Here is a 23,578-nt window from a genome sequence, read left to right on the forward strand (position 1 = left end):
CAACTCTTGAAAACATTGAGTGAAACAAAGTTGAACAATTTTTTTCTCTCTCTTTCAGCACATCCCTGAGTCTCTAATGGCTCCAAAGTTGCTATGAATTTCCAAGAAAGGGATATGGTAGGCAGTAACTCTCTTTTTCCCTCCAAAGAATAAACACTAGGAAAGATTAAGACGCTTCTCCATGATACCTTCCCTGATAATCCCAGTAAGACGTTCTCTGGGGTCCTTTGTACCCCTCATGTCTCATATGATTTAGTATCTAATTATAGAGTTGGATGAGACAGAGATTTGTATTCTTTTAGGAGCTGCTATAAGAATTTCTCATCCTCTTGGGATGAGGGTTAAGAAGCAGGACATCCTCTTTGAGTCCTGTATTAGGGGTCGCCTGTAAAGCCTTTGTTTCAAAAAAAAAAACCTTTGTTTCTTCGAACCCCTAATGGGTTTGAGTAGGTTAATTTGGAGGCAGCACTGAATTGCTTTAATAACAAAAATATGAGACATTTGAAGTTCCCAGGGAAATTTCAGGAAGGAGAGAGGAGTCAGTCAGACTAAATGCTGCATGGGAAAAAGACCAGAGAGGAAAAAGAAAACAAACAAACAAACTAATGGTAGGTCTGCTGAAAAGAAGCTTTAGGGAGAACACTAATGTTTTAAGCTGTTTGCTACCGGGAGCACAGTGTAATCTGTTTTTTTGTCTCCACTGTGAGTTCTTCAGTGATGATGGTTCCTTGGCCCACAGCGTGTGCATGTGAGCAGATTCTTTTGCGGATGTGTCTCTGCAGCGGAGAGCCTGGAGCTGGCAGGGGAAGCTGACGTCTGGGTGGCATCGTTACCTATGTTCATGTCCCATCAACTCCACTGGTCTATAAACACCTGTTTATTGACTGAGTGAATAAATGAATGCATGGATTTCTAAGCAGAAGAAGCAGATAAGGGTTTCTCTTTAACTGAGACTAGACCGGACTTTGCAGGCATTAGTGGGAGAATTACTTAGGAAAGCCAGCACAGACTAGGGGCTTAATATGTATTTGTCGAACTAACTAATCACTGAGTCAGAGAGAAAAAGGTGCTGTTCTTTTGCTTGTAAGCACGTTCTTCCATCTAGAAAGAACTAAAGCTTTAATCCTTGCCAGAAGAAGACGACTTGAATCATGAAAACCTGGATTTCTAGATTCCAAGCAAGATCTCTTCGCTGTTCTCTGAATAAGGAAACATGGTAAAATACAAAGATTTCCGACTTCTCCATTGTCTTAGGAGTAGTTGTTCTCTCACACATGTCTTCATAACACTTCATAACAAACTAGTGTGCTGAGGTTCAGCACACTGTGTGGTAGATATCACACATCTTGGGTTTTTCCACATTTCAAGGTTCGGTTATAGCCAGGCCCTGTGTCCCGTCTGTGGGCTGAAAAAGATGATCACAGAGGCTCTATTTCCTCCCTACATGTCTCTTTTCTTTGAAAGCCTGTCAGCTTCTTGAGGGAAGGAACCATGTCTCACTCATTTGTGTACCCCACTGCCTGGCAATCTCTGGTCCATAGTGAGCGCAGAGTCAGCACTTTTGAACTGAACTGCATGTGGGGGGAAAGCTGGGTGCTGGTGCAGTGATGGTGACCAACTCAAGAATAATTGGCTGGACAATAGCCAAGACACGGAAGCAACCTACGTGTCCACCGACAGATGAATGGATAAAGAAGATGTGGTACATGTATACAATGGAATATTACTCAGCCATAAAAAAGAGTGAAAGAATGCCATTTGCAGCAACATGGATGGACCTAGAGATTATCATACTAAGTGAAGTCAGTCAGACAGAGAAAGACAAACACCATATGATATCACTTAGACGTGGAATCTCAAATGTGACACAAATGAGCTTATTTATGAAACAGAAACAGGCTCACAGACATAGGAAACAGACTTATGGTTACCAAATGGGAAAGGGGGTGGGGAAGGGATAAATTAGGAGTTTGGGAGTAGCAGATACAAACTACTATATATAAAATAGATAAACAATAAGTTCCTACTGTGTAACACAGGGATATAGTCAATATCCTATAATAAACCATAATAGAAAAGAAAAAAAAAAAGAAGAATTGGTTAGGTCTCCCTGGAAAGGCCTGGTCTTAACACTTTGACTTGTCATCAAAAGTATCCTTTAATTGCACACCCACACCTGGCAGATGTGTGAAATGACAAGTTCGTTATCAGTGTCATAGGAATTGCACCGTGTCCATGTGAGGGGGGGGGATTTGGGCTTTTGGTAGAAAGCATGGCTGACATAACATTGCCCTTGTTTCCAGTTCCCTACCTTTAGGAATTCCCAAGCAAGTCTGTCTTTTGAAATGCATTTACTGGGAAACCATCCATCAGTCCCAGTTATCCAGTGGAAGGAGAGTGGGGAAGGATTTGGCCTGTCCTTGCAGGAGGCATGCTGGGCTCCTGAGATGCCACAGTTTGTGGAAGAGGTGACCCCAGAGCCTGGCATCTGCAAAGGAGGGCTTTAGGCTCAGTTACGTGAAGATAACTTGACCCTTTGGACAGTTGATTATTCAGTCATTCATTCACCCAAGTTTATTAAGCCTCCGCTCTTTGACAGGCACCATTCTAGGTACATGGGATTCATTCATGAAGTCAGACAGAAAAAAATTTCTGCTCACAGCATGCACGATGACACACACACACACATAAATGAGGATGATACCAGAGAGTAATATTAAAATAGGATGGTTTGACACAGAGTGGCTGGGTGGTGGTCCGGAAAGGCATCTCGAAGATACCATACCTCAGCTGAGACCTGAATTAGAAGGAGTCGCCTGAGGAACAGGAGGAAGAGCACTGCAGGCAGGGGGAACAGCCAGTGCAGGGACACTGTGGTCTTTCTCAGAAAGCGTGGTATGTTCCAGGAGCAGAAGGACAGCCACGTGAGGAGCGTGGTAGGCGAGGGGAGGGTGAAGCAGGTGGAGACGGCTGAACTTGAGTCCAGCACTGACCCTGCACTTCCGGCCTCACTGTGGTTAATGCTCTGTCTTTTCTTCTCCCGCAGACGACTTCGCAGAGGAGGAGGAGGTGCATTCCTTCGGTTACAAGCGGTTTGGTGAGTTCTAACAAAGCTCTGTTCCTTCTCTGTGCTTCATCTGGGATATGGTTACATGACCATGGCTCGACCTCTGACACACATGAACATGTGTGCCTCTGAGGCCCAATTTTGGTTGGAAATTGAGTTTCTGTATAACAGGTGGATGATTTCTCAGAGAATCTGAGGCTAGTGGGACAGGAGTTACGCCCAGGCATGGGGAAGTGATGGGATGCTTAGGGGGGTTGGCTGAATACAAACCTGATGGCTTAACAGGCAAAATATGGTGGGAAAGGTAAATCTGTGACAAGATAGGCATTTCTCTATTTTGAGATTTAGAAAACATCTTTTCCCTTTTTCCTCAGTCCCCATATTCATAACTTAGTGTCAGTGGAGAAATGAGAGGAAGACTTTTTTCAGGAACCCAGCTAGACACAGGTGCTCCAAGGTAGTCTGAACAGTGGCCCCTGAAGATATCCTCATCCTAATCCCTGGAACCTGAATGTTACCTTATATGGCATAAAGTGCTCTGCGGATGTGATCAAGTTAAGAGTTTGAGCAGGGGAGGTTATTCTGGGTTATCCGGGTTGGCTCTAAATGCAAGCACAATTGTCCTTATAAGAGGGAGGGAGAGGAAGATTTGACTGCTGAGAAAAGAGGGCAATGGGATGATGGGAACAGATATTGGAGTGATATGCTGTGCAGGTGGAGGAAGGGGCCACAAGCCAGGGGATACAGGTGGGCATTGGAAGCTGAAAAAGGCAAGGAAACATTTTCTGTTCAGAGAACTCTGGTGGGATTGCGGCCCCACCAACATCTTGATTTCAGCTGACTAAAGCTGATCTCAGACTTCTGGCCTCTCACACCGTAAGAGAAGAAATCTGTGTTCTTTTAAGCCACCCCGTTTGTGGTGATCTGTCCCAGCAGCCACAGGGAACTAATCCACGCTTCTCTGCCTACTCACGGATGCTCTTCTGTCTTTGACCACACTTCCCAGTATCTGCAGTTGGGCCTCAAACTGCCAGTGAAAACATTACAAAGTTCCAGAGACAGTTCAAGGGAACTGAGGTTTTTCTGTCCAGCCCGTTTCTGTGCCTTGGTCAGAGGAAATGAGGAATAGAGGATAGAGGAGAAAAGAATGAGAGTGTGTGTGTGTCTGAGAGAGAGAGAGAGAGAGAGAGAGAGAGAGAATATGAAAGGGAATAAATCTACTTCCTGTTGCTTAAAAAAAATCCTGGCTGGACCTTGATTAAATTTAACATCCCCCAGCTGCTCTGGCTCCCTCATTGCTTTAGCATTTTTCCTTCTGGATACACACTTCTGCATTTCTTTCTGGGACAAAAAATAGGGCTTTAAAGTGAGAATGCAGTGGCACGAAGCCCACGGCCCCTCCGTTCATGTGCTGGCAGAGAGGCTTCTGCCCACCATGCTCTCCCCTCCCCCATGCTACTGTTCTTTATCTGCACAATGACTTGTTTCTGCATTGGTACCATGTGTTATTCTGCTTTCCCATCGTGGGTTCACTGAAGGTTGTCATAAGAGTGAAGAGGAAACCAGACATTATAAAGGAAAGAAAAAACAAAATAGAAATTAAAAGGCAGAAATAAAGAGGAAAATCAAACTTGTAAAGATAAGGCAGAATAAATGTTGACGTGCCTGTGTATTTTGGAGATCAGCAGATTTCAAATCTCTACACAGAAATCGGTAGAAATATGAAGAACCAAGAGAAAAGAGTGACCTTGAGAGAAATTTTATTTAAAATTTCATGATCCTGTAACTAGCTAGATGGGCAGGGATTTGGTGGAAAACACAAAAACATAGTAAGTTGCTGAAAGGATTTAATTTATGGTGGTTAAATTGTGTGTGGAAACCATAAACTGATGACTCAGAGGGGAGACATGATAACAACGTACAAATATTGGAGAACCAGGGAGACGTGGAGAGAGTGATACCAAGTGGCACAAGTAGAAGAAGAGAGGAATGAAATTAAAAGAGAAACTTTGGAATGAGCTATGAGAGAGACATCCCGAGGCTGAGAATTCTTGGGTTCAGCTTTTAGGCACAGTGATGGATAGGGGTGGAGTAGAATTTTGGAAATGGAAGAGGCTTTGCGATGATTTATATCAGCCTTTACTTTTTTTAAAAAAATTAATTAATTAATTAATTAATTTTTGGCTGCGTCAGGTCTTCATTGCTGTGCGCGGGCTTTCTGTAGCTGTGGCGAGCGGGGGCTACTCTTCGTTGCGGTGTGCGGGCTCCTCATTGCGGTGGCTTCTCTTGTTGCGGAGCACGGGCTCTAGGCGCGCGGGCTTTAGTAGTTGTGGTATGTGGCCTCAGTAGTTGTGGCTTGAGGGCTCTAGAGCGCAGGCTCAATAGTTCTGGCACATGGGCTTAGTTGCTCCGCAGCATGTGGGATCTTTCCGGACCAGGGCTCGAACCCATGTCCCCTGCATTGGCAGGCGGATTCTTAACCACTGTGCCACCAGGCAAGTCCCTCGGCCTTCACTTTTACAGATAAGGAAGGTGAGGCCCAGATAGATCAAGTCCTTGCTCAAGCAGGTTAGCCGGAGCTGGGTTGGATGCTGGGTCTTCTAACTCTCAGGCTAGCGTAATTTTGAGGAAGGGTCCAACAGTGAGATTGAGGGGACCTCTCAATTCCTGTGTCCTAGAAGTGTCCCTGCAGTTCTGGAATCTTAAAGTGGGCTTGACACCAGTCTGGCTCCACCAGGGAGACCTCATCACTTTCACGGGGCCTATAGGACTCTGCACCTGGTTTTATAGAAGATAAATGGGTTTCTAGTTCCTAAGGTGTGGCCAAGGCTGGTCATTGAAAGCAGCAGGACCAAAGAACCCATTCCTTCAGGTATGATTCAACTTTAACCATTAAAGGAAGACAAAGTTGGTGAAAGGCAGTGAGTGGGAGGCATCCGGAGACCAGGCAGTCCTGTCGGCCCCGCCCCTACTTACTCCTGTGACTTGAGTCACTTCCACACTGTGGGCCTCAGTGCTGCATCTGCCCTGTGGGCAGAGTGACACCTGCCACGGTAGTAAGTCTACCTCACAAGCCTTTGGTGAGACTGAGAAGGATAGCAGATGGACCAGTGCTTCGAAGCTGCAGCACTGTGAAAACAAGGGTGGTGTAGCCACTTTCCTGAGATTTGAGGCTGTTACACTCTTCAGACATCTTGGTCCAGCCTCTGCCAAATATCAAAATGCGGCAGGTCTGAAATCTCATTCCTGAAGAGAGATATAAAGATGAACATGGTAATATCATTGGCTTTTATTTTTGCAGAATAGACTGGATAACATATAGGGGTTAGTTATTGTCTAATTTTAGGTATGTCTTGTTTGTGCAAATACAGTGGTCACAGCTTGAATTTAGGCTGCAGATGAACCAGGGATTAATTATTTGCAGGGCAAAGGGGCCACTATTTTAGCAAATTGTCTGGTAGCTTGTTTCCAAAGTTATTCATATATAGTTATTCAGAAACATATGCTACATAAAGTCAAGGCTTGTTTACATAATAATACTGTCCTTTTTCAAATTCAGTATAATATTTAATAAAGAGCAAAATGGGTGATCATCTCCAGTAATCTAGTATGTGATGGTATTATTTTAAGATGGTCATCCCTTGTCTAGTCAAGAATTCATTGTTACATTTTGGTCTCAACCAAGGCTTCTATTTTTCTTCCATCTCTCTATATGTCCTGCTTGTTAGCCCCTTTCCCAAGGTTCTGGGCAGGTGTCTGGAGAAGAGATGAAGTTAAATCTGGTGGGTATGCACTTATCTGCTCCTCTGATGAAAGTTTTGATGAGGGTAAACTTTGAAAGGTTAAGGAAGTGAGCATTTTCAAATTTTCATCAGGCTCTGCAGGTCAGCGTTTCTTGGCCTCAGTGTGCAGAGCTGATTAATTTGGGATGTAACTATAGTTACAGTTTGGCAGAGTTCATTCTCTGGAACATGGAGTACCAGTATATAAAGTTTTATTTTCTATGGATAAAATATGATCTATACTACAATGATATCTTTCTACTTATTTCCCAGTTACTGTTTTCTTCAAAAATATCACACATGGCTCCAGTATCCTTAATTATTATAGTTAGCAGAAAGGGAAAGAGAATTCATTCATATTCTACGGGACAAATATGAATTCATAAAATTTGGAATTTGCAATAAGTTGCTCCAAAAATGTCTTCTGAAATCTTCTGATTAGTCATGTGATTAACATGAGTGCATTCAAGTTAAAAAAATTTTTTTTCCATTAAAATGATAGAGTAGGAGGAAGGCAGAATGTCATTTCAGCTCCAAGGGATAAGTGCATCACAGTTCCAGAGAACGGGAGAAGTGTGGGAAGAAGGGTGACTTCCAGATCCTGCTTTTTAACCCACGGACAAATGATGGCAACAAATCCAGCTCACATTTGCTTATCACTTTTATCTTCCCGAAGGACATACTAGTGTAGTTTTCATTCCCCACGACTCCATGAGGCCAACAGGCCAGGCGTCATCTTTCCTATTTCATGGCTGCTTGTCATCTTTTCGGGAGGCAGTGGGGTGCAGTGGTTGGGTGTGTGGGTGCTGGAACCAGGTGGGTGGCTTTGGATGCAAGTTCCAGCGCTCACCAACTATGTGACCTTGGGCACGTGATTATCCAAAGCTGTGAAGTCCGTTTCCTCACTTGTAAAGTTTGGGTCATCACAGGCCAACTCCATAGGGCTGTTGTGGAATTAAACATGCTGCTGGGTTGGCACAGTGCCTGGCACACTGTGAGGATCCCATAAATGTTGACCAATATCCTATTATCAGATTCCTTCTTGAACCTTTTGATCCTGATGCTTGAACATGGTACTAGGGTTTAGTAAGCCCCTGGAACCTTCTGATGTCCTGCAGCCTCATGGATTCTGGCTGCATCACACCCCCTGCTTTCCTGCTAAAAGCTGGGAGAGGCGAGAAGGCTTGGGGACACGGCTCTCTGCCCCAGCACCCTGGTGGGCAGTGTGGGAGCCTAATGGCGAGTACCACCCTGGGTGTCCTGGGCCCTCCCTCTGGAGCCTGCTTTGCCCCTTTTCTGTGCTGGGGGGAAGCGGGGTGGGGGGACAAGACTGACTTTGTTTCATTGGTTGTATTGGGTTCTCTTGTATTATCTTTGGAGTAGGACCTGGTGTAATAATAGGGTGTCAGAAGTTGGACTGATGCAGGAATCAGAGGCACGTGGTTCCTTCCGTCTGTGAACGTCGTGGGTAGATTTAAGGGTTGACAGTGAGCAACTGGGGGCAGCTGGAAACATTTTTTGTTTGTGTTTGACGAACAAAGCTTTGACAAAAGTGCTTCCTTGGGGCTCAGCAATAGGGAGTGTTAATAGCTATGAGAGAATAAGATCTCAAAAATTGCAAACTCTGAAATAGTAGCAAAAAGTACAAGGAAGCGTATTCTATGGAGTAGAACTCAAATCTTTTGTAAAAACTAAGTAGAAAAATTCTAAGAGAACTGCTGAAAAATTACATAAGGGTAACAGTCCAAAAAGGGGTACCGGATGCCTTTTCCTAAGTGTGTTCACCAGAGTCAGTTCTTGACTTTTTTTTTAGAAAAAGTGAGTTTTGTTTACCTGCAAGTTCACAGGCCTCCCTCTACTTATAGTTTCACACAGGCTTTCTTCCCTTGGACAATAATTTTGGCTTAGCAAGAATATTTTTAACAGTTTAACCTGCACAGTGCAGGGCATGTGGGAGCAGCTTGAGAGATCTGTGTGGAATAGAACGCAGCCCTGCCCCAGAACGCCCCCGACCCTGCTCCTTTTTTTCATCATCCCCCCCCCCCCCACCTCCTTCCTAACCCGCCTTCCAAAGAGATAACGTATGAAACTTCAAATCAGGGACTCTAGTTAAATCATGGAGCTGTGTCTTCACAAGAGGGCTTGAGGAAGTGAATGTCTAGAAAGTGCAGAGGACCACTTGGGCTTCTGAAAACTAGCAACACAGGTATGCTTAGCCAGAAAGAAAGGTTCCTTCTGACACACATGGTGAGTTTCTGCTTTCAGTGTAGAGAGGGTTGCAAGAGTTGACCAAGAGGATGATGAACTCTCTCTGGGAAGCTGCCCAGCATAAACACTTGGCCACCCCCTCTTCTGGATGTTTGGGCTTGGGGACCAGGCTGCCTGTCTCTGCTCTCCCTGGACTCTTCCCAGAAGCCTGGCTTCACCTTTGGATTTGGAGAAGGTGCCGCTTTGAAGTCATCCACCTCCAACCATAAAGGAGGGCTCCCCGCATTCGTCTCCACACAGCCCTTCCAGACCGGCACCAGCAGAGTTCACCCCTTTCCCTGATAAGAATGCCAGGAATTTCCATCATTTCCTGTGGGGAATGACTAAAGAAGCCCAGCGTGAGACTGTCCTTTCAACAGCACCTTTTCCAAACATCTCTAAATGGAAAGGGTACCACGCCAGGCAAAGGACTGACCCTGGGCAGAGAGATAAGTGAGGAGGAGAGGCTGAATTGGTGCCCCTGTGGGGTTTCTCTTCAAAGCCATTTGCTTCCTTAGTGGCAGAGTCTTCTTTATTTGGCTTTGCAAATCCTAATGGAGTAGATATTTCTGGTTTTATGAGAATTGGGGGTCAAACGGCATGTGGAGAAGTAGATGCCAAAGAGATTCAGAACAGCTCACGGGGCCCCTCTCCCCATGCTTCCAGTCAAGCAGTGGGGCTCCTGAGACCTGAGAGAAAGGGTTTGCTGGCTGTTACTTCTTTTAAATAACCTGAGATTTCCTACTTTCTATCATTAGAGATAATATTCACAATCTCCCCTGCCAACAGTGTTCAGCTGGGTTTCCCTTCTTTTCCATCAAGAGCTTCTCAATGGGCAGCTCACATCCTCCCTGCCTCGTCTTTCTGCTCATCAGTAAAAATTTGTTCAACACCACATGGCCACGTGATTATGATTTTTTTTCTATTTTCATGTGAAAGAAAGCATTAAGCATCTTTTCTTCAGTATCCTTTCTTGAATATGTGCTAGGTGAAGCTTATGGTTACCAGGGGGTAAGGTGGGGGGAGGGATAAATTGGGAGATTGGGATTGCCATATACACACTACTATATATAAAACAGATAACTAATAAGAACCTACTGTATAGCACAGGGAATGCTACTCAATACTCTGAAATAACCTACATGGGAATAGAATGTAAATAAAAGAGTCGATATATGTATATGTATAACTGGTTCACTTTGCTGTACAGCAGAAACTAACATAACATTGTAAGTCGACTATACTCCAATAAAAATTAATTTAAAAAATTAAAGTAAAATACAGAGCCTGTCTGAGGGAAAAAAAAACAAAAAGAAAGGAAAAAGAAATCTTGCTGCCCTCACTCCTGCATTCTCTGCTCTGCATAAGGGCCATACTTTGTTCAGGGAATATCAAAAGAGTCTGTTTTCTTGCATGGCTTTTTTTTTTTTAATTGAAAGTCTTGGTGGCCACCAGCAAAGAATATATTGTAAGGAAGGTCGTGAGCACGGGGGGCTAAGAGCACGTTGCAGGTAACATAGCAGGAGGTGACGTAGCAGCCTCCTGGCTGAGGGAATGTACCCCAGAGTCAGCTGCCTCTGCTCAGCTTCCAGCTTTGCCGCTTACTGGTGAGATAGCCTCAGACCAGTTAACCTCCCAGGGCCTCTGTGTGCTTGTCTAAAAGACGGGGGTAATTATAGTATCTGCCTGTAGGACTCTCGTGAGAACTCACAAAGTTAGTACTTAGAGCAGCGCCTTGCACACAAAAAGACACACAGATGGTGCATCATGAGAAGTCACATAAATGGTTACAAGGTGGCTGTGGCAGTTCCAGGTGGGTGACAGACAGTCTTGGGTTCCCATGTCTTTTTGGAAGCAGGGAAGCTTTCCCAGAAGGCCTTCAGAGACTTTTCCTCACGTGTCATTGGCCAACATTGAGTCAGTCTTTTCCTAAATCAGTTGCGGACAAAGGGAATGGGCTGGCTCTGGGTGGCTTGGGCTCATCGTTTGGGGCAAAATGTATGGTGAGGAATTAAGCACTCTGACCACTGTTATTATGTATAAGTTAATATCCATAATATAGACTATTATAAATACATAATATGTATATTATAACATGTAATATTGTTACATTTATAATTTAATGTTAAATTAGATGATGAATGATTATTAAATAACAATATAATTTAATTGTAATCTGACCAATTATTATTTATAATTTGTTCCACATATAAATTATCATGTTTTATATAACATGTTGAAAAATTCAGTTCATTCACAAAATAGCTGCAAGTTTCTTTTTATGATTTGGAATTTTGTCATAAATGGAGCTGCTGTGTGCTGAACTCTCAAGCACCAAGAGTTCTTAGTTTTTGACAGTTTATAAAAAGAGAAACCTTCAAAAGACAAGAGATCAGTATGATAGAGAAGGGAATGAATAAATGAATGAACAAAAGTTGTTTTGCTTTCTTGGAGCTTAGTTTTCTCAGTAGTGTTCAGCAGATTTGGAAGAAACAATTTTTTTTAGAACAGGAACTTGAAAAAAACGAAAAAAAAGGAGACAGTCCCAAATCTCAGTGAATACAACTCCTGCCACAGGAAACATTGTGAAATTGGTCTTCTGTTCTGAGTCATAACTATAAACACTTTCTGCTTCTTCTGATATTTCATTTTTATCCTTTTTATACGTTTTTGAAAACTGACATTTGGCCCTGATTGAAACAGTCTTCTCTTTTATACACTAGGGTGTTGTTTTTTTTTTTTTTTCTTCATTGGTGTAAATATTTCCATATACAGATCAATTTCTTTCACATGCTGAAAGATGAAGATGAAGGATTTTAGGCTTGTTGGCAAACAGGAGAATGGAACTAGAAGTCTGCAAAAGTTCTGGCAAAAAATCCAGACTACATTCTTATCCAAATGCCTAAAGATGCCCTCTATTCTCTAATATTTGAAATAACCTTTCTAACATGTCCATCTTGTTCTGTGAAGGAGGAAATTGTATAGGTAAAAATCATTGCTGACATTTTCGATTTTGAATCTTCAGTCTAAGCTCAAGCATTCAAAGCAGTATGAGTGAGAGAGAACCATATTCTTTCCCTTTGGGTTTTATTTTGTACTTGTAAGAGGACATCCTCATGATATCTCATATTTAATATTTGACTGGGGCCATTTGATAAGGAATATCAAAATGTATTGATTGCTCTGCCTCACGTTTTACATAGAAGTCTACTGTTGAATCACTTTTGGAAACAACTGAGGGGAAATAGGAATGCTTCTCATTCTGAGAAGAATTCACTGACTGCCATGAACTGGGGTACAAAGATGAATAAACAAGGTCTCTGCTCTTGACTCTTTTATTCCTTATCATCAACATTTATAATGCATTTTTAAAAATTTCTCAGAAAACAACAGGTATAAAAGTCCTTATGAAAACAAAATTTTTCTCCTAAAAATGTTTATACTAGGAATAGCCCAGCTGATAAGCCTCATCAAAGGCTCCCCACAAAGAGTGAAAAGGTAGACATAGAACAGAGGGCTGCTACTTTGTGATGGAAGTGATATAAAATAGGGTGTCAGAGAATTACATATAAATTCTGCAGGTGGGCATAGAAAGAGTAAAACAGCTGGAGAACAGGGGGGAAATCCATTGGCCCAGGGATAAGGTGAGTGAAGCGTTGATGGGAATCTGGGGAAGATATTCAAGCAAGGAACACTGGCCTTAAACAGTGCCCTTTTTCTGGGAAATGTATGCATTTTGTGAGATTTGCTGAGAAACTGAAGCAAGCAAAACTCCTGGGAAAATGTCACTCTCAGTCAATGCAGAATGAAAGCGATGTGACATTTATTAACCACCCATAATGTGTTGGGTATTATGCACAATAAAGAAGGGAGACATGGCCTTTTGCCTTTGGGAATTTCAAGTGTAATGGAAAGCAGAGTTTTCCAACAGGGGTGTATTTGCATAAAAGAAAAATATCAGCCAACCCTACGAATTACTTCCCCTCCCACCCGCAGAATTTCCAAAGGCACAATAGAGGGCACCACATGCCAGACGGAGTGCAAGCCGCCTCTTCTTTCTGCTGTTCTAAGTTCAGTATTGGCAAGACTTGAGTGGTTTCCGGATGAGGTTGGGGGTTCTCCTTTGCACCCGCCTCTCCCATTTGTGCACAGGAAGAGGGCGTATATGGAGTCCCTGTCCTTTGCCCCCCAGAAAAGGTTCAGGACGAGGTGTGAGAACCTGTTTGATATAAGCCGGTGAGAGAAGGTTGGAAGGTAATTTCCGTCTCCAGATGGTGTACATGCCGTGGACTCAGCTGTTACCAAACTGTTGCCACGTAAACCTGCTCTGCTTATTAACAGCAGCTTTGTGCATTGAAAACACAATTCAGTAAGTGTGTAGTAAGATAATTTTGTTTAGAATCCTTCACTATTCAACTTTTTTTTTTTTTGGCCGCACTGCGGGGCATGTGGGATCTTAGTTCCCCAACCAGGGATCGAACCCACGACCCCTCAGTGAAAGCGCCGAGTCCTAACCACTGGACCGCCAGGGAATTCCCATATTTGGTCCACTTTTGATGGACCAAAATGTACCTCCTGTAAACAGTGAATAAGGATCACAGAGGGCCCGAGTGACCTTAAACACATAAATTTCCACTAAGCCTTCGTTTGTTTGTTATGGAAAGAGGGATAACAACACTACCCATGAGAGAGGGCACGTCGAAGATTATTTAAGGGAAGTGAAATGCTTAGCACATTGCCTGACACTTAGAAACTGTTCCATAAATGCTCATCGGGGAAAGAGAACCAGATTTTTTTAAAAAATTGAGTTCAGTTCTTCATTTGAGCTCCTTTTTCTCTCTGTCTACCCAGGCACACACGTCTGTATATACTGTGTGTGTGTGCATGTGTGTGCATCACTGGGTATTTGAAGAGTTCTGAATTGGAAGCATGGAGATCAGAATTGTAGTCTTTCTTTTCCTACAGTTCACTAGCTGTGTGAATTTTGCAAAATGATGTAAACTCTCTGGGTCTCAAATAAGCTGGTCTGCAAAGGAAGGGGGTTGGTGTAGATGATTTCAAAGACTTCTTTAGGCCATACTGGGTTATGGGTTTGCAACTATAATGTGATCCAAGGCTCTATTCTGCAGCTACATGCGATTTTTAAAAATATATGTTATTTTTCACCCTTTCTTTTACTTACTCCAACAATTCAGAATAAGTATTTTGGTACCCTTATTTCAGACATATTTTCCCAGGTATCTGATACAAAATTTAGCAAAAATGGCAGATAGAAAACTATCTTCTCTTCACATTAGTTTTGTTCAACATGTCAGCGATCTCATGATTGTTGGGTTTCCATTTGGTTGTATGTTCCTTTCATATAACTTTAGAAGTATTGAAGCATTTTCTAGGCTTAAGTGTTTTGAACTCACTTTATTCTAGATTTCTACACTCAAAAAGGGAAAATATATTCCCTCCAAGCTTCATAAAATCAGTGGGTAATTATTCAGATACACATGTCTGCAAATTTAATAAAAAGCATAATGCTTCCATTAATAATCCCCAAGAAAATTTGGCAGTTTCTCTCAATTCAGTGATCTGTTTATATTTATCATATAATGAATTTTTTCTTTGTGCTTCTCATGTTAATGAAAGACATATTGAATGAGAACCTAAATCTACTGGTTATCCACAAAGGAAAAAACTCTCTTTAGCCATGCCCCTTATTGAGAAGAAGGCCCACTGGGAGCTCTGTCTTTCTCACCTTCCTGGGTTAGTGACCAAGTATTAGAATACACCGCCCCCCCCCACAAAAAAAAAAAAGAGAGAGAACCAGGGGTTATGGTTATGTAAAGTGGGAACACGTATATTTAAAAAGCTTGTGAGCTAGATTGTTTTTCCCAGCTGGGAAATTATTAGGTCAATTCCTTCCCTCTCTGCCATTTTGTAAATAGTTAACCTCACTTTGAAAATCGTGAATGAGTCAGCATTTGAATGAAGGGAAGTAAAAAAGAAGGAAGGAAAGAAGGAAGAGTATTAAATTTTTTTTTTCCTATTTATAATTGCAAACACTTAGAAATGATATTCTGATAAATTGAGAGTCTTTTTTTTCCCTCCTGGGCACTTGTGTGGATTTAGGTATATATGCATGTAGCTGGAGACCTGAAGGATTTGGGGTTCCTGGGGCTGAAAGAAAGAAGAAGGAAAAGCCACAGGGGAGGGGAAGAGAGAGCAGAGTGGGGGTAGCATAGAGTCCCGCAGGCTGTGGGATGGGGGAGTCAGACAATCGGATTTAGTTCGCAAGGGCCAGGGATTACAGGAAGAAGGGAGGGAGCAAACCCTTGCATTCTTATAATTTCTTACTTTTAAAAAATGTATTTTTCTCAGCCCTGGTGTAAGTACATTGGGGACAGAGATAGTGTACGTTTTGTTCGTCATTGAACTTAGGACAGGTCCTCGGCTCAACAAGCATTTGAGAACGGAAGAGTAATATGCTTTGGTGCTTATAACACGTGTTGTACTCAGGGTGTTTTCTTAAATCTTACCAATGCCCATGACCTGGTGGGCGTCTCCCCGATGGCGTCTGTGTGTGGACCAAGAACATTTTCCAAAGTTGAAGTCTGGGGAGGGAGAGGCGCGGACCCCAAATCCAGCATCCAGCCACGGCACCAACTCAAAGCCAGGACAGGTGCCCCATGGCTGGGACTAGGGCTGAGAAGGAAGCAGAACAACTAGAGCCGACCCTGGGGACGGGGGTTGCAGAGAGTTCCCGGTCTATTAGGGGGAGAGACTGAGCACCTGAAATTCTCTAGCTGAGGTGGGCCCACGTCCCTGTTTGCTTCTTCAGAAAGACCCAGGGAAGGTCCTCTGGCTTCACCTGAATTTCTTTTGTGCTTAAATTTAGTTAAGATTATAGAGCTCGTGTGAAGTGCAAATACGCTAGGAAGTTATAGAGAGGAAGTTGGTTACTCAGTTATCTGCGCTTCAGGGTGAACTATTTAATCAGATTGCTTTCTTCCTCAAATCTAGCTGAAATCAGTACAGTGGTTGTTTTTAAGAGATTCATCTTTCAGAGATATGAAAGGTTCAAGGAGCTTTGGATCTAAGGCACCTGGGATTGGGGAAGAAATTCAAAAATATCTGTCATGTACCTATTTTTTTTTTTTAATAAAGTAACATAGGCTTTTTTTTTAAGCAATTCCTTTATTTTTATTATTTATTTATTTATTTTTGGCTGTGTTGGGTCTTCGTTTCTGTGCAAGGGCTTTCTCTAGTTGCGGCAAGCGGGGGCCACTCTTCATCGCGGTGCGCGGGCCTCTCACTATCGCGGCCTCTCTTGTTGCGGAGCACAAGCTCCAGACACGCAGGCTCAGTAGTTGTGGCTCACGGGCCTAGTTGCTCCGCGGCATGTGGGATCTTCCCAGACCAGGGCTCGAACCTGTGTCCCCTGCATTGGCAGGCGGATTCTCAACCACTGCGCCACCAGGGAAGCCCATGTCATGTACCTATTATATCCTATCCCTGTGCTAGACCCTGGGATTGGATTGCTAAGACACGGCACCAGTGTGTGTAGTCCTCATGGTCTAACAAAGGGGAAAGAACATCTACATCATCATACTATAATTTGAAAGATCCTTAAAAGGAAATAGAGGACCCAGATTCTGAAGTTACTAATTCTGCAGGGAAGGGAGGAACCCGTGATCAGAGAAGCCACAGAGAAAGATGATTGTTTAAGGGTGGGGCATTAAAATGAGGAAGTCCCCTGGCAGTCAGTGGGCGAGATCCTCAGGCAGAAGAAACAGAATGAAATTAGAGCAATAGCATCAGTGGCATCAAGGGGCTGTAAGTCCTGTCTTCAGGGGACACAGACAGGCACACTCGGAGATATTGCAGGTTTGGTTCCAGATCACTGCAGTGAGGTGAATATCCCAATAAGACGAGTCACACGATGTTTTTTTGGTTTCCCAGTGCATGTAAAAGTTACATTTACAGTATACTGTAGTCTGTTCAACGTGCAACAGCATTATGTCTAAAAAAAAAGCAATGTACATACCTTAATTTAAAAATACTTTATTGCTAAAAAATGCTAACCATCATCTGACAACACAGGTTGCCACAAATACCTTCAATTTCGAAGCACAATAAAACAAGGTACGCCTGTGTACACCTGCAGGCAGCGGTGCGCCCCGCCGCTGGGATCCAGTATCCAGCGATGGTCATTAAATGCTGTGTCTATTAGGCACCTGGTATGTTTCAAGGGTTGGGAGGGATTCAGAATAGTAAGTCATGGTCCCTGCTGTCAGGATATCACCACCAAGTTAACAGGACAGAAGTTACTCACATGAAACAAGAGCAAACAATGCAAGCCACTATATCCTAGAGGTCTGGGCTGAAGATGAGTCCAGACAAGAGGAAATCAGGAAAGGAAAAGGAAAACCATCGCAGCCGTCTGGGGCTCTGAGTGAGGAGGGGCAGGAATTAGCTCAGGGTGCCTGTGGGGATGGGGAGAAAAGGCCGCCAGGGAGGGAAACAGTAAACCTTCCTGCCTGGAGCTGGGGTTGCGTGTTGGGGGTTGGGCTGGGCTGGGGAGCTGAAAACTAGGCAGAATTTCAGTTTGATCCAATTAAAGTAACCAGACTCAAAGTGTTTTAACAGATCCGTCTGTGTAGCAAAAGGAGTATCGAGAGCGACTGATGTGCTATTACTACATAGTTTTATACAGAAAGAAGAGAAAGTGGAATTTAGGGGAGAGGGGAAGTGAGCTGTCGCCGTCACTGGTGAGTAAGCTGATAATGTGCTTGTGACGATGGGAATGAAGTGAGAGAGCCGTGTCATCTGTGACTCCAGGATGTCTCTGACTCTCACCGTGCTCACTGATAGTTATCTGCCGCTGAGATTCAGAGGCCAGCCACGGAGGCAGCGGCCGCAGCACAGCCCCGCCGGGCACACTCGATGTTTACGACACAGGCCGCCACCTTTCAGTGCGTTGAGACTATTAGGCAACTAATTATTTTTCTTTGTATGTGTGTGGTTTATTCCTTTCCTGATTTTAATAGATCTTTTGGTTTGGCTGGTCTTTGCCAGATGTCTTAAATGCAACCATGTACCATCAGGTACAGTTAATAAGCACGTTTTACTAAAGTGGCTGCTGCTTCACAATGCGCCAGCGTGATGCTGGAGATCTTTGATTTGGGGGAAAACAAAACAACAAACCAGGCCTAAGACAAAACACTGGAAAAGAAGTCTGAAACGAAAATCAACGAGCCTCATCCTCTGCCAAGGGTAAGTAAATCCCTTTCTGGAAGAGTGGATGCCGAAAGCCGGCTCTGAGGTTGGAAGCTCATTTTGGGAAGCAAGTCAAGGAGGGGGAAGTAGTGAGTGAGGGGAGCTGAGCCACACACACTGGGAAGGCAGTGGGCTTGCGGGACTAAGCGGGGCCTCTCAGCTGGAGCCAGAGCTTCTGCAGAACCTGCCACCCCTTCCCCAAACTCCCCTCCCCGCCCCATCCTCCCGAAAGCACAGAGATAGAAAGAGCTGGCTCCTCCACTGTTGCTGGGAGGGCTTAAATCTGAGATATTGCACTTGGCTCCTCTCAATAAACTCTGGCTAAGGAGAAATTAACCTGGGGCTGCTCTGCTTTGCCTTTTTCCAATAAAAGAAACATACTGGCTTCAACATTTCAACCATTGTTTGTGCTGGTAGAATGCGTCTCTATCTGTATCCCTGTGGTCAAGTGCTCCATCTCATACAGCCACCTGATAAATTGTGTGCGGTTTGGAGGGGCCTCATCCATCAGGCAGCAACGCTTCTTCACTGTTTTCTTTTAATAACAGCTGTATTGAGATAGAGTTCGCATATCATTACAATCCAATGGTTTAAAGTGTACAGTTCGATAGGTTTTAATGTGTTCAGAGTTGTACAGCCATCGTCACAATTTTGGAACATTTTCATCCCCCCACAAAGAAACCTTGTATCCATTAGTCATCACTCCATTCCTTCCAAATCCTCCTCTGTGAAACCCCTCAGCAACCACTAAGCCACTTTCTGACTATAGATTTTCCTCTTTTGGACAGTTCATATAAATGGAATCATACAATATGGGGGTCTTCTGTATCTGGCTTATTTCACTCAATATAATGTCTTCAGGGTTCATCCATGTCATAGCATGGATCAGTACTCCATTCCTTTTCATTGCTGAATAATAGTCCACCTACATTTTGTTTACCCATTCATCAACTGACAGGCATTGGGTTGGTTCTACTTTCTGGCTATTATGAATCATGCTGCTGTGAACTTTATTGTACCAGTTTTTGTGTGGACATATGTTTTCACTTCTCTTGGGTGTGTACCTAGGAGTAGAATTGCTGAGTCACATGTCACCCTGTGTTTACCTTTTGGACTCCATTCCAAAGTGGCTGCACCATTCCATTACTGAGTATCCCCATTTTTTTTAATCCCAAAAGACAAAAAAAATCAGCTGGAGTTATTTTGCTATCATACAGGGATGATATGTATTAACTAAAAAGGAATAGAACTGGAATGACGTGAGAGTGGTTTTAGATACGGTGGCATTACATCTCAATATCTATGCATTTCGATACACTTCAGTTTGCTGCCATGTGGAAAAGGTGGTCTGGTTAACATTCCTCTTCTCCCTCTTTTCTAAGTGCCTGTTTAAGTCAGTGAGGGTGCAGGCAGTGCTGTGCCTGGATTCCCAGTGTGGCAGCCCTGAGCCGTATGTGGCTATAGAGCTCTTGAAAATGAGGCTGGTGCCAACTGAGATATGCTGTCAGTCTACACTCTGCCTAGACTTGGAAGACATACTATGAAAGAAAGAAGGTAGAATATCTCATAATAGTTTTTTATATGACTGCATGTCAAGATGATAGTATTTGGGGTCTATTGGGTTAAATAAAATACACTGAGAAAAATAACTTCACCCTTTTCTTTTTACTTTTTTTTAATGTGGCTACTAGAAATTTTTAAATTACATATGTGATTTGTATTTCTATTGGACAGTGTTTTTACATACTATTAATATTTTCAAGGCTTGTTTTTGAGCTCCTGGAAAAGAAAAATATGTCATCTAAATACCCTTCGGGTAAAACTCAGATGATTATTAGCAAATCTTATCACTTTTTATCACCAGGAATCCATTTGCTCCCTGAGTGAGAACAGCACATCAGATGAGCTCTGGTCAGCTTTCAGCAGTAGGGCCTTAACTGACCAACCAGCCAACTGTCCTTCAAAGTTAACCCATTGCCTACCCAACAAAATAAGACAAAGCCTTGACGAACAGAAACATGGCCATGAAGACGTTAAAGCAAAATCCTGTGATAATTGGATACAGCTCCTTCCCTGACCCTCCCAGTCACGGGCTGGCCTGAGACGATGCCCTTCTCTGTTGTGTAACCTGGTGGACATTGCAGACTAAAGAAGAGAAGATGGGACACACATGGCAAACGATGGGGAAGATGCTGGGGGCATTGATCGCTGAGTCGTCCTTCACCTAACGTGTGAATGAATACCACTTAGCTGTAAATAGAGTGGGTTGGTCCGGGGCTTCTCACCTGCCTTTTTTGTTGGAAGAACAGTATTCAGGTTACCAGGAAAGCTATGTGGAAGGCATAACGTCCTTGACAACCCTCTTTTGTAAAACACACATTAGGTACTGGTGTTTTTAATTTCAAATATCTGGACATAAGGTTACCACTAGTTGTTTCATGATTCAAAACAGAGAACAGACCTGTATTTTGGCAACATCCCCAGGTAACATAATTTAGCTTGACTCCAGACCTCAAGACAGATACATTCCTGAATTCCACTCCAGTAGGAAGAAAACTTCTTCCCATTTGGCTGAAACTTTCACTGATGCGTAAAATGAAACTTGGGATGGGAGTGGATTCAGAAGGTGAGGCAAAGTCCATAAAACCTTAGGGCATAGAGTGAATGAAGAATCCTGATCTCTCTTGTGGCCCATCCCAAGTGACTGTGGAAGAAGGAGAATAAAAAGAGGTAAGAGCCAGCCAGGAGTTTATTCTTGGATGACAGCAGAGGGACTCCACGTGTGTTTAAATGATGTCTCTTGTCAAAAATATTCGTACTGTTTTATGGATGTTGCTTACTTGAGCTCACCGCCAAATCAAAATAGCTGAGTTCATTTTCTTCTTCTTTCTCTTGATGAGTTCTTAAGTGAAGGATTCGGCAGGCTAATCAGTCATCACTCATCACTTGCCCGTCTTAAAGGAAGAACCTCAGGGCAGTTCCCCTGGGAAGTACTGAGAGGTCGTTATGGTTTACTGAAAAATGGGATAATTAAGAGAGAGAGACAACAATCCTATAAATGAACACACATGTGTTTTGCAGGATTTCCAGGTTGATTTCGGGGCCAACCTTATGAGCAATGATCCTCCTTTGAGAAGGTCCTCAGCATCCTTTTTTCCTCTTGTACTCCCTTACCTTATAGCTGAGAGGCATGGGCGAGTCAGGAAATTGTATCCTGTCTCTGGCTTTACTTCCACCATGAAGCTTCTGGAAGGTGGAGAAAGGAGTATACAAAAGCATTCTGGTACATGCATGTGGTACTTGCTGCCCTGGGTGTGCAGAGAAAGCTGATCTGGGGTCTCCTGACATGCACCTGCCTTTAGCAAGCAGAGTTTTATGTGGATAGAACTATCTTAAACGCCCTTCATATCTTCACTCAGGTTTTACATACATACCCCTTCACTCCTGCGAGCTCTCCCAGTGAGAAAAGCTGTCCGATTTACGATTTCACTTATAAGCTCGTTCAGCACATACGTACCAGGCACTGTGCATGCTTGCTCTTCCAAGTGATCATTCATTCAAAAGTAGACCTTTGTGATAGGGCACTGCTTGACCCCAAAAAAGAACACAACACCTGACTTACGAGACTTAGGGCCTGTTGACAGGACAGAGGCCGTTTTGTTGGCACCCTTCACACCTTAGAGGGATTTTTCTGCCCACAGCTAAGGGCCATCCTGTCCTGAATCCATCCAAGCTCCTCACGGAATCTGGGTGATCCAGCTCTGTCCACCAGCTAAGTAGATGGCAAGTAAGAATGCTCCGAGGACCCAGTGTGTGAAGTGAGAATTCCATCAGGTGTAGTGGTGGAGCAGAGAGGAAGCTGGGAGAAAAGGCTTCACCCAGGAGAGAGAGATCTTGGGAAGTGGTTGTATGGGGCGAGAGTCTGGGATCATAAGACGGAAGAGGTCCAAAATTAAGGAGGGGCTTTTTAACAGGTGGAACTGGCCAGCAGTGGTCCAGGCCGCCCCATAGGTCACCGTCAGCGCCTAGGTCCTGAACTGTCACCTGTTCACAGAAGCCGAGACTGGCCTTTGGAAAATGGGGCTGTGCGGTCAGGAACAGCCGTTCCCCGATGCCTGTGGTGAGGGCGGAGGGCCGGCCTGGGTAATTCAGGCAGCCTCTCCCCCTCCCCGCCCACCTTCGTGTCTTCCCAGTTGTTTGGATAAGCCTGCAAACTCAGGTGGAGAAAGGAGAATTGCCCTAAATTACCAGAGATCTGTGTCTCCTCAAACACAGGGCTTAATTCAGTAGCAATTGAAATGGTCATCGCTTTCTTAACATGAGAAACAAAAATACATCCTCAGTGGGATGCTTCAAGGGTAAGTTAGGAAATTAGTGATAGAGTTTTTGGTCCTAACAGAGTTCTCTGAGAACACTCTTAAAACTTACTCATGTAACAGATAAGAAAACTTAGAACAAACAGTAAAACAGTTGCAAATGACACAGCCCCCCCCCCCCGACCCCCCCGCCAAAATCACAAGTGAGCTGAATGTTGTTCTCTTTTTCCAGCTCTTGGGCTTGAAGTTCATCTCACATTCATAGTCTCCTCTGGCCTGAACTCTTTTCTGGCAGGTCCAGTTTGTTTCTTTTGCCCCAAAGAAGATGTGGTGTCTCTGGCCAACCACATCTTTATGCAGCCTTCGACATATTTATGTAGCCTAGATGAATTTTAAAAGATAAATTTACTGTAACTTTTGAAAAATGACCCGTATCCTGCCAGTAAGACATGCCATCCCTTTAATCATACACTCGGAACGGTCAAGGATCCCGTTTTTGTTGGCAGTGATGTTTCCAAACGCTGAATGAAGAAGGCTTGTTTTCCTTCTACTCCCCTTGGTTTGGAGTGCAGAGAAGAGCAAAATGAGGAAACAGCTGAGAAACCCCACAACTGTAGGGACTGAGATCTTCATGGAAGGCTCTAGTTGGCTTCATTTACACCTTACGTTAAGTAAATAAACCATGGACTTTTCCGGCGTCCATTTCCCGACAGCTCAGCAAACTCCACCAAAGGATTCTGCGGGTTGGAACGGTTGCCCTGCCTCTGTTTCAGAGATGAGGACCTCTGATCGACATAACTCGGTCCACTTGCTGAATGTGTGTGCTTTGCTTAAATACTTTACTTGCCTGCATCAGCTCGAGCCTGTGACGTGGACATTCTTCAAGGCAGGGTTAAAAA

At 43.7% G+C, this 23,578-nt stretch overlaps 1 protein-coding gene across 1 annotated transcript in view; it reads left to right on the plus strand.

The window, feature by feature from the left end:
* COLEC12 (collectin subfamily member 12) overlaps positions 1-23,578 on the plus strand; it is a 191,988-nt gene that overhangs the window by 14,138 nt on the left and 154,272 nt on the right. The window contains exon 2 of the mRNA XM_036823213.1: positions 3,047-3,097. Within this exon, the coding sequence (XP_036679108.1) occupies positions 3,047-3,097 (51 nt within the window). The remainder of the gene's footprint in view (positions 1-3,046; positions 3,098-23,578) is intronic.

This window comes from Balaenoptera musculus, chromosome 14 (genome assembly GCF_009873245.2).
Source record: "Balaenoptera musculus isolate JJ_BM4_2016_0621 chromosome 14, mBalMus1.pri.v3, whole genome shotgun sequence".
In the NCBI taxonomy this organism is placed as follows: Eukaryota; Metazoa; Chordata; class Mammalia; order Artiodactyla; family Balaenopteridae; genus Balaenoptera; species Balaenoptera musculus.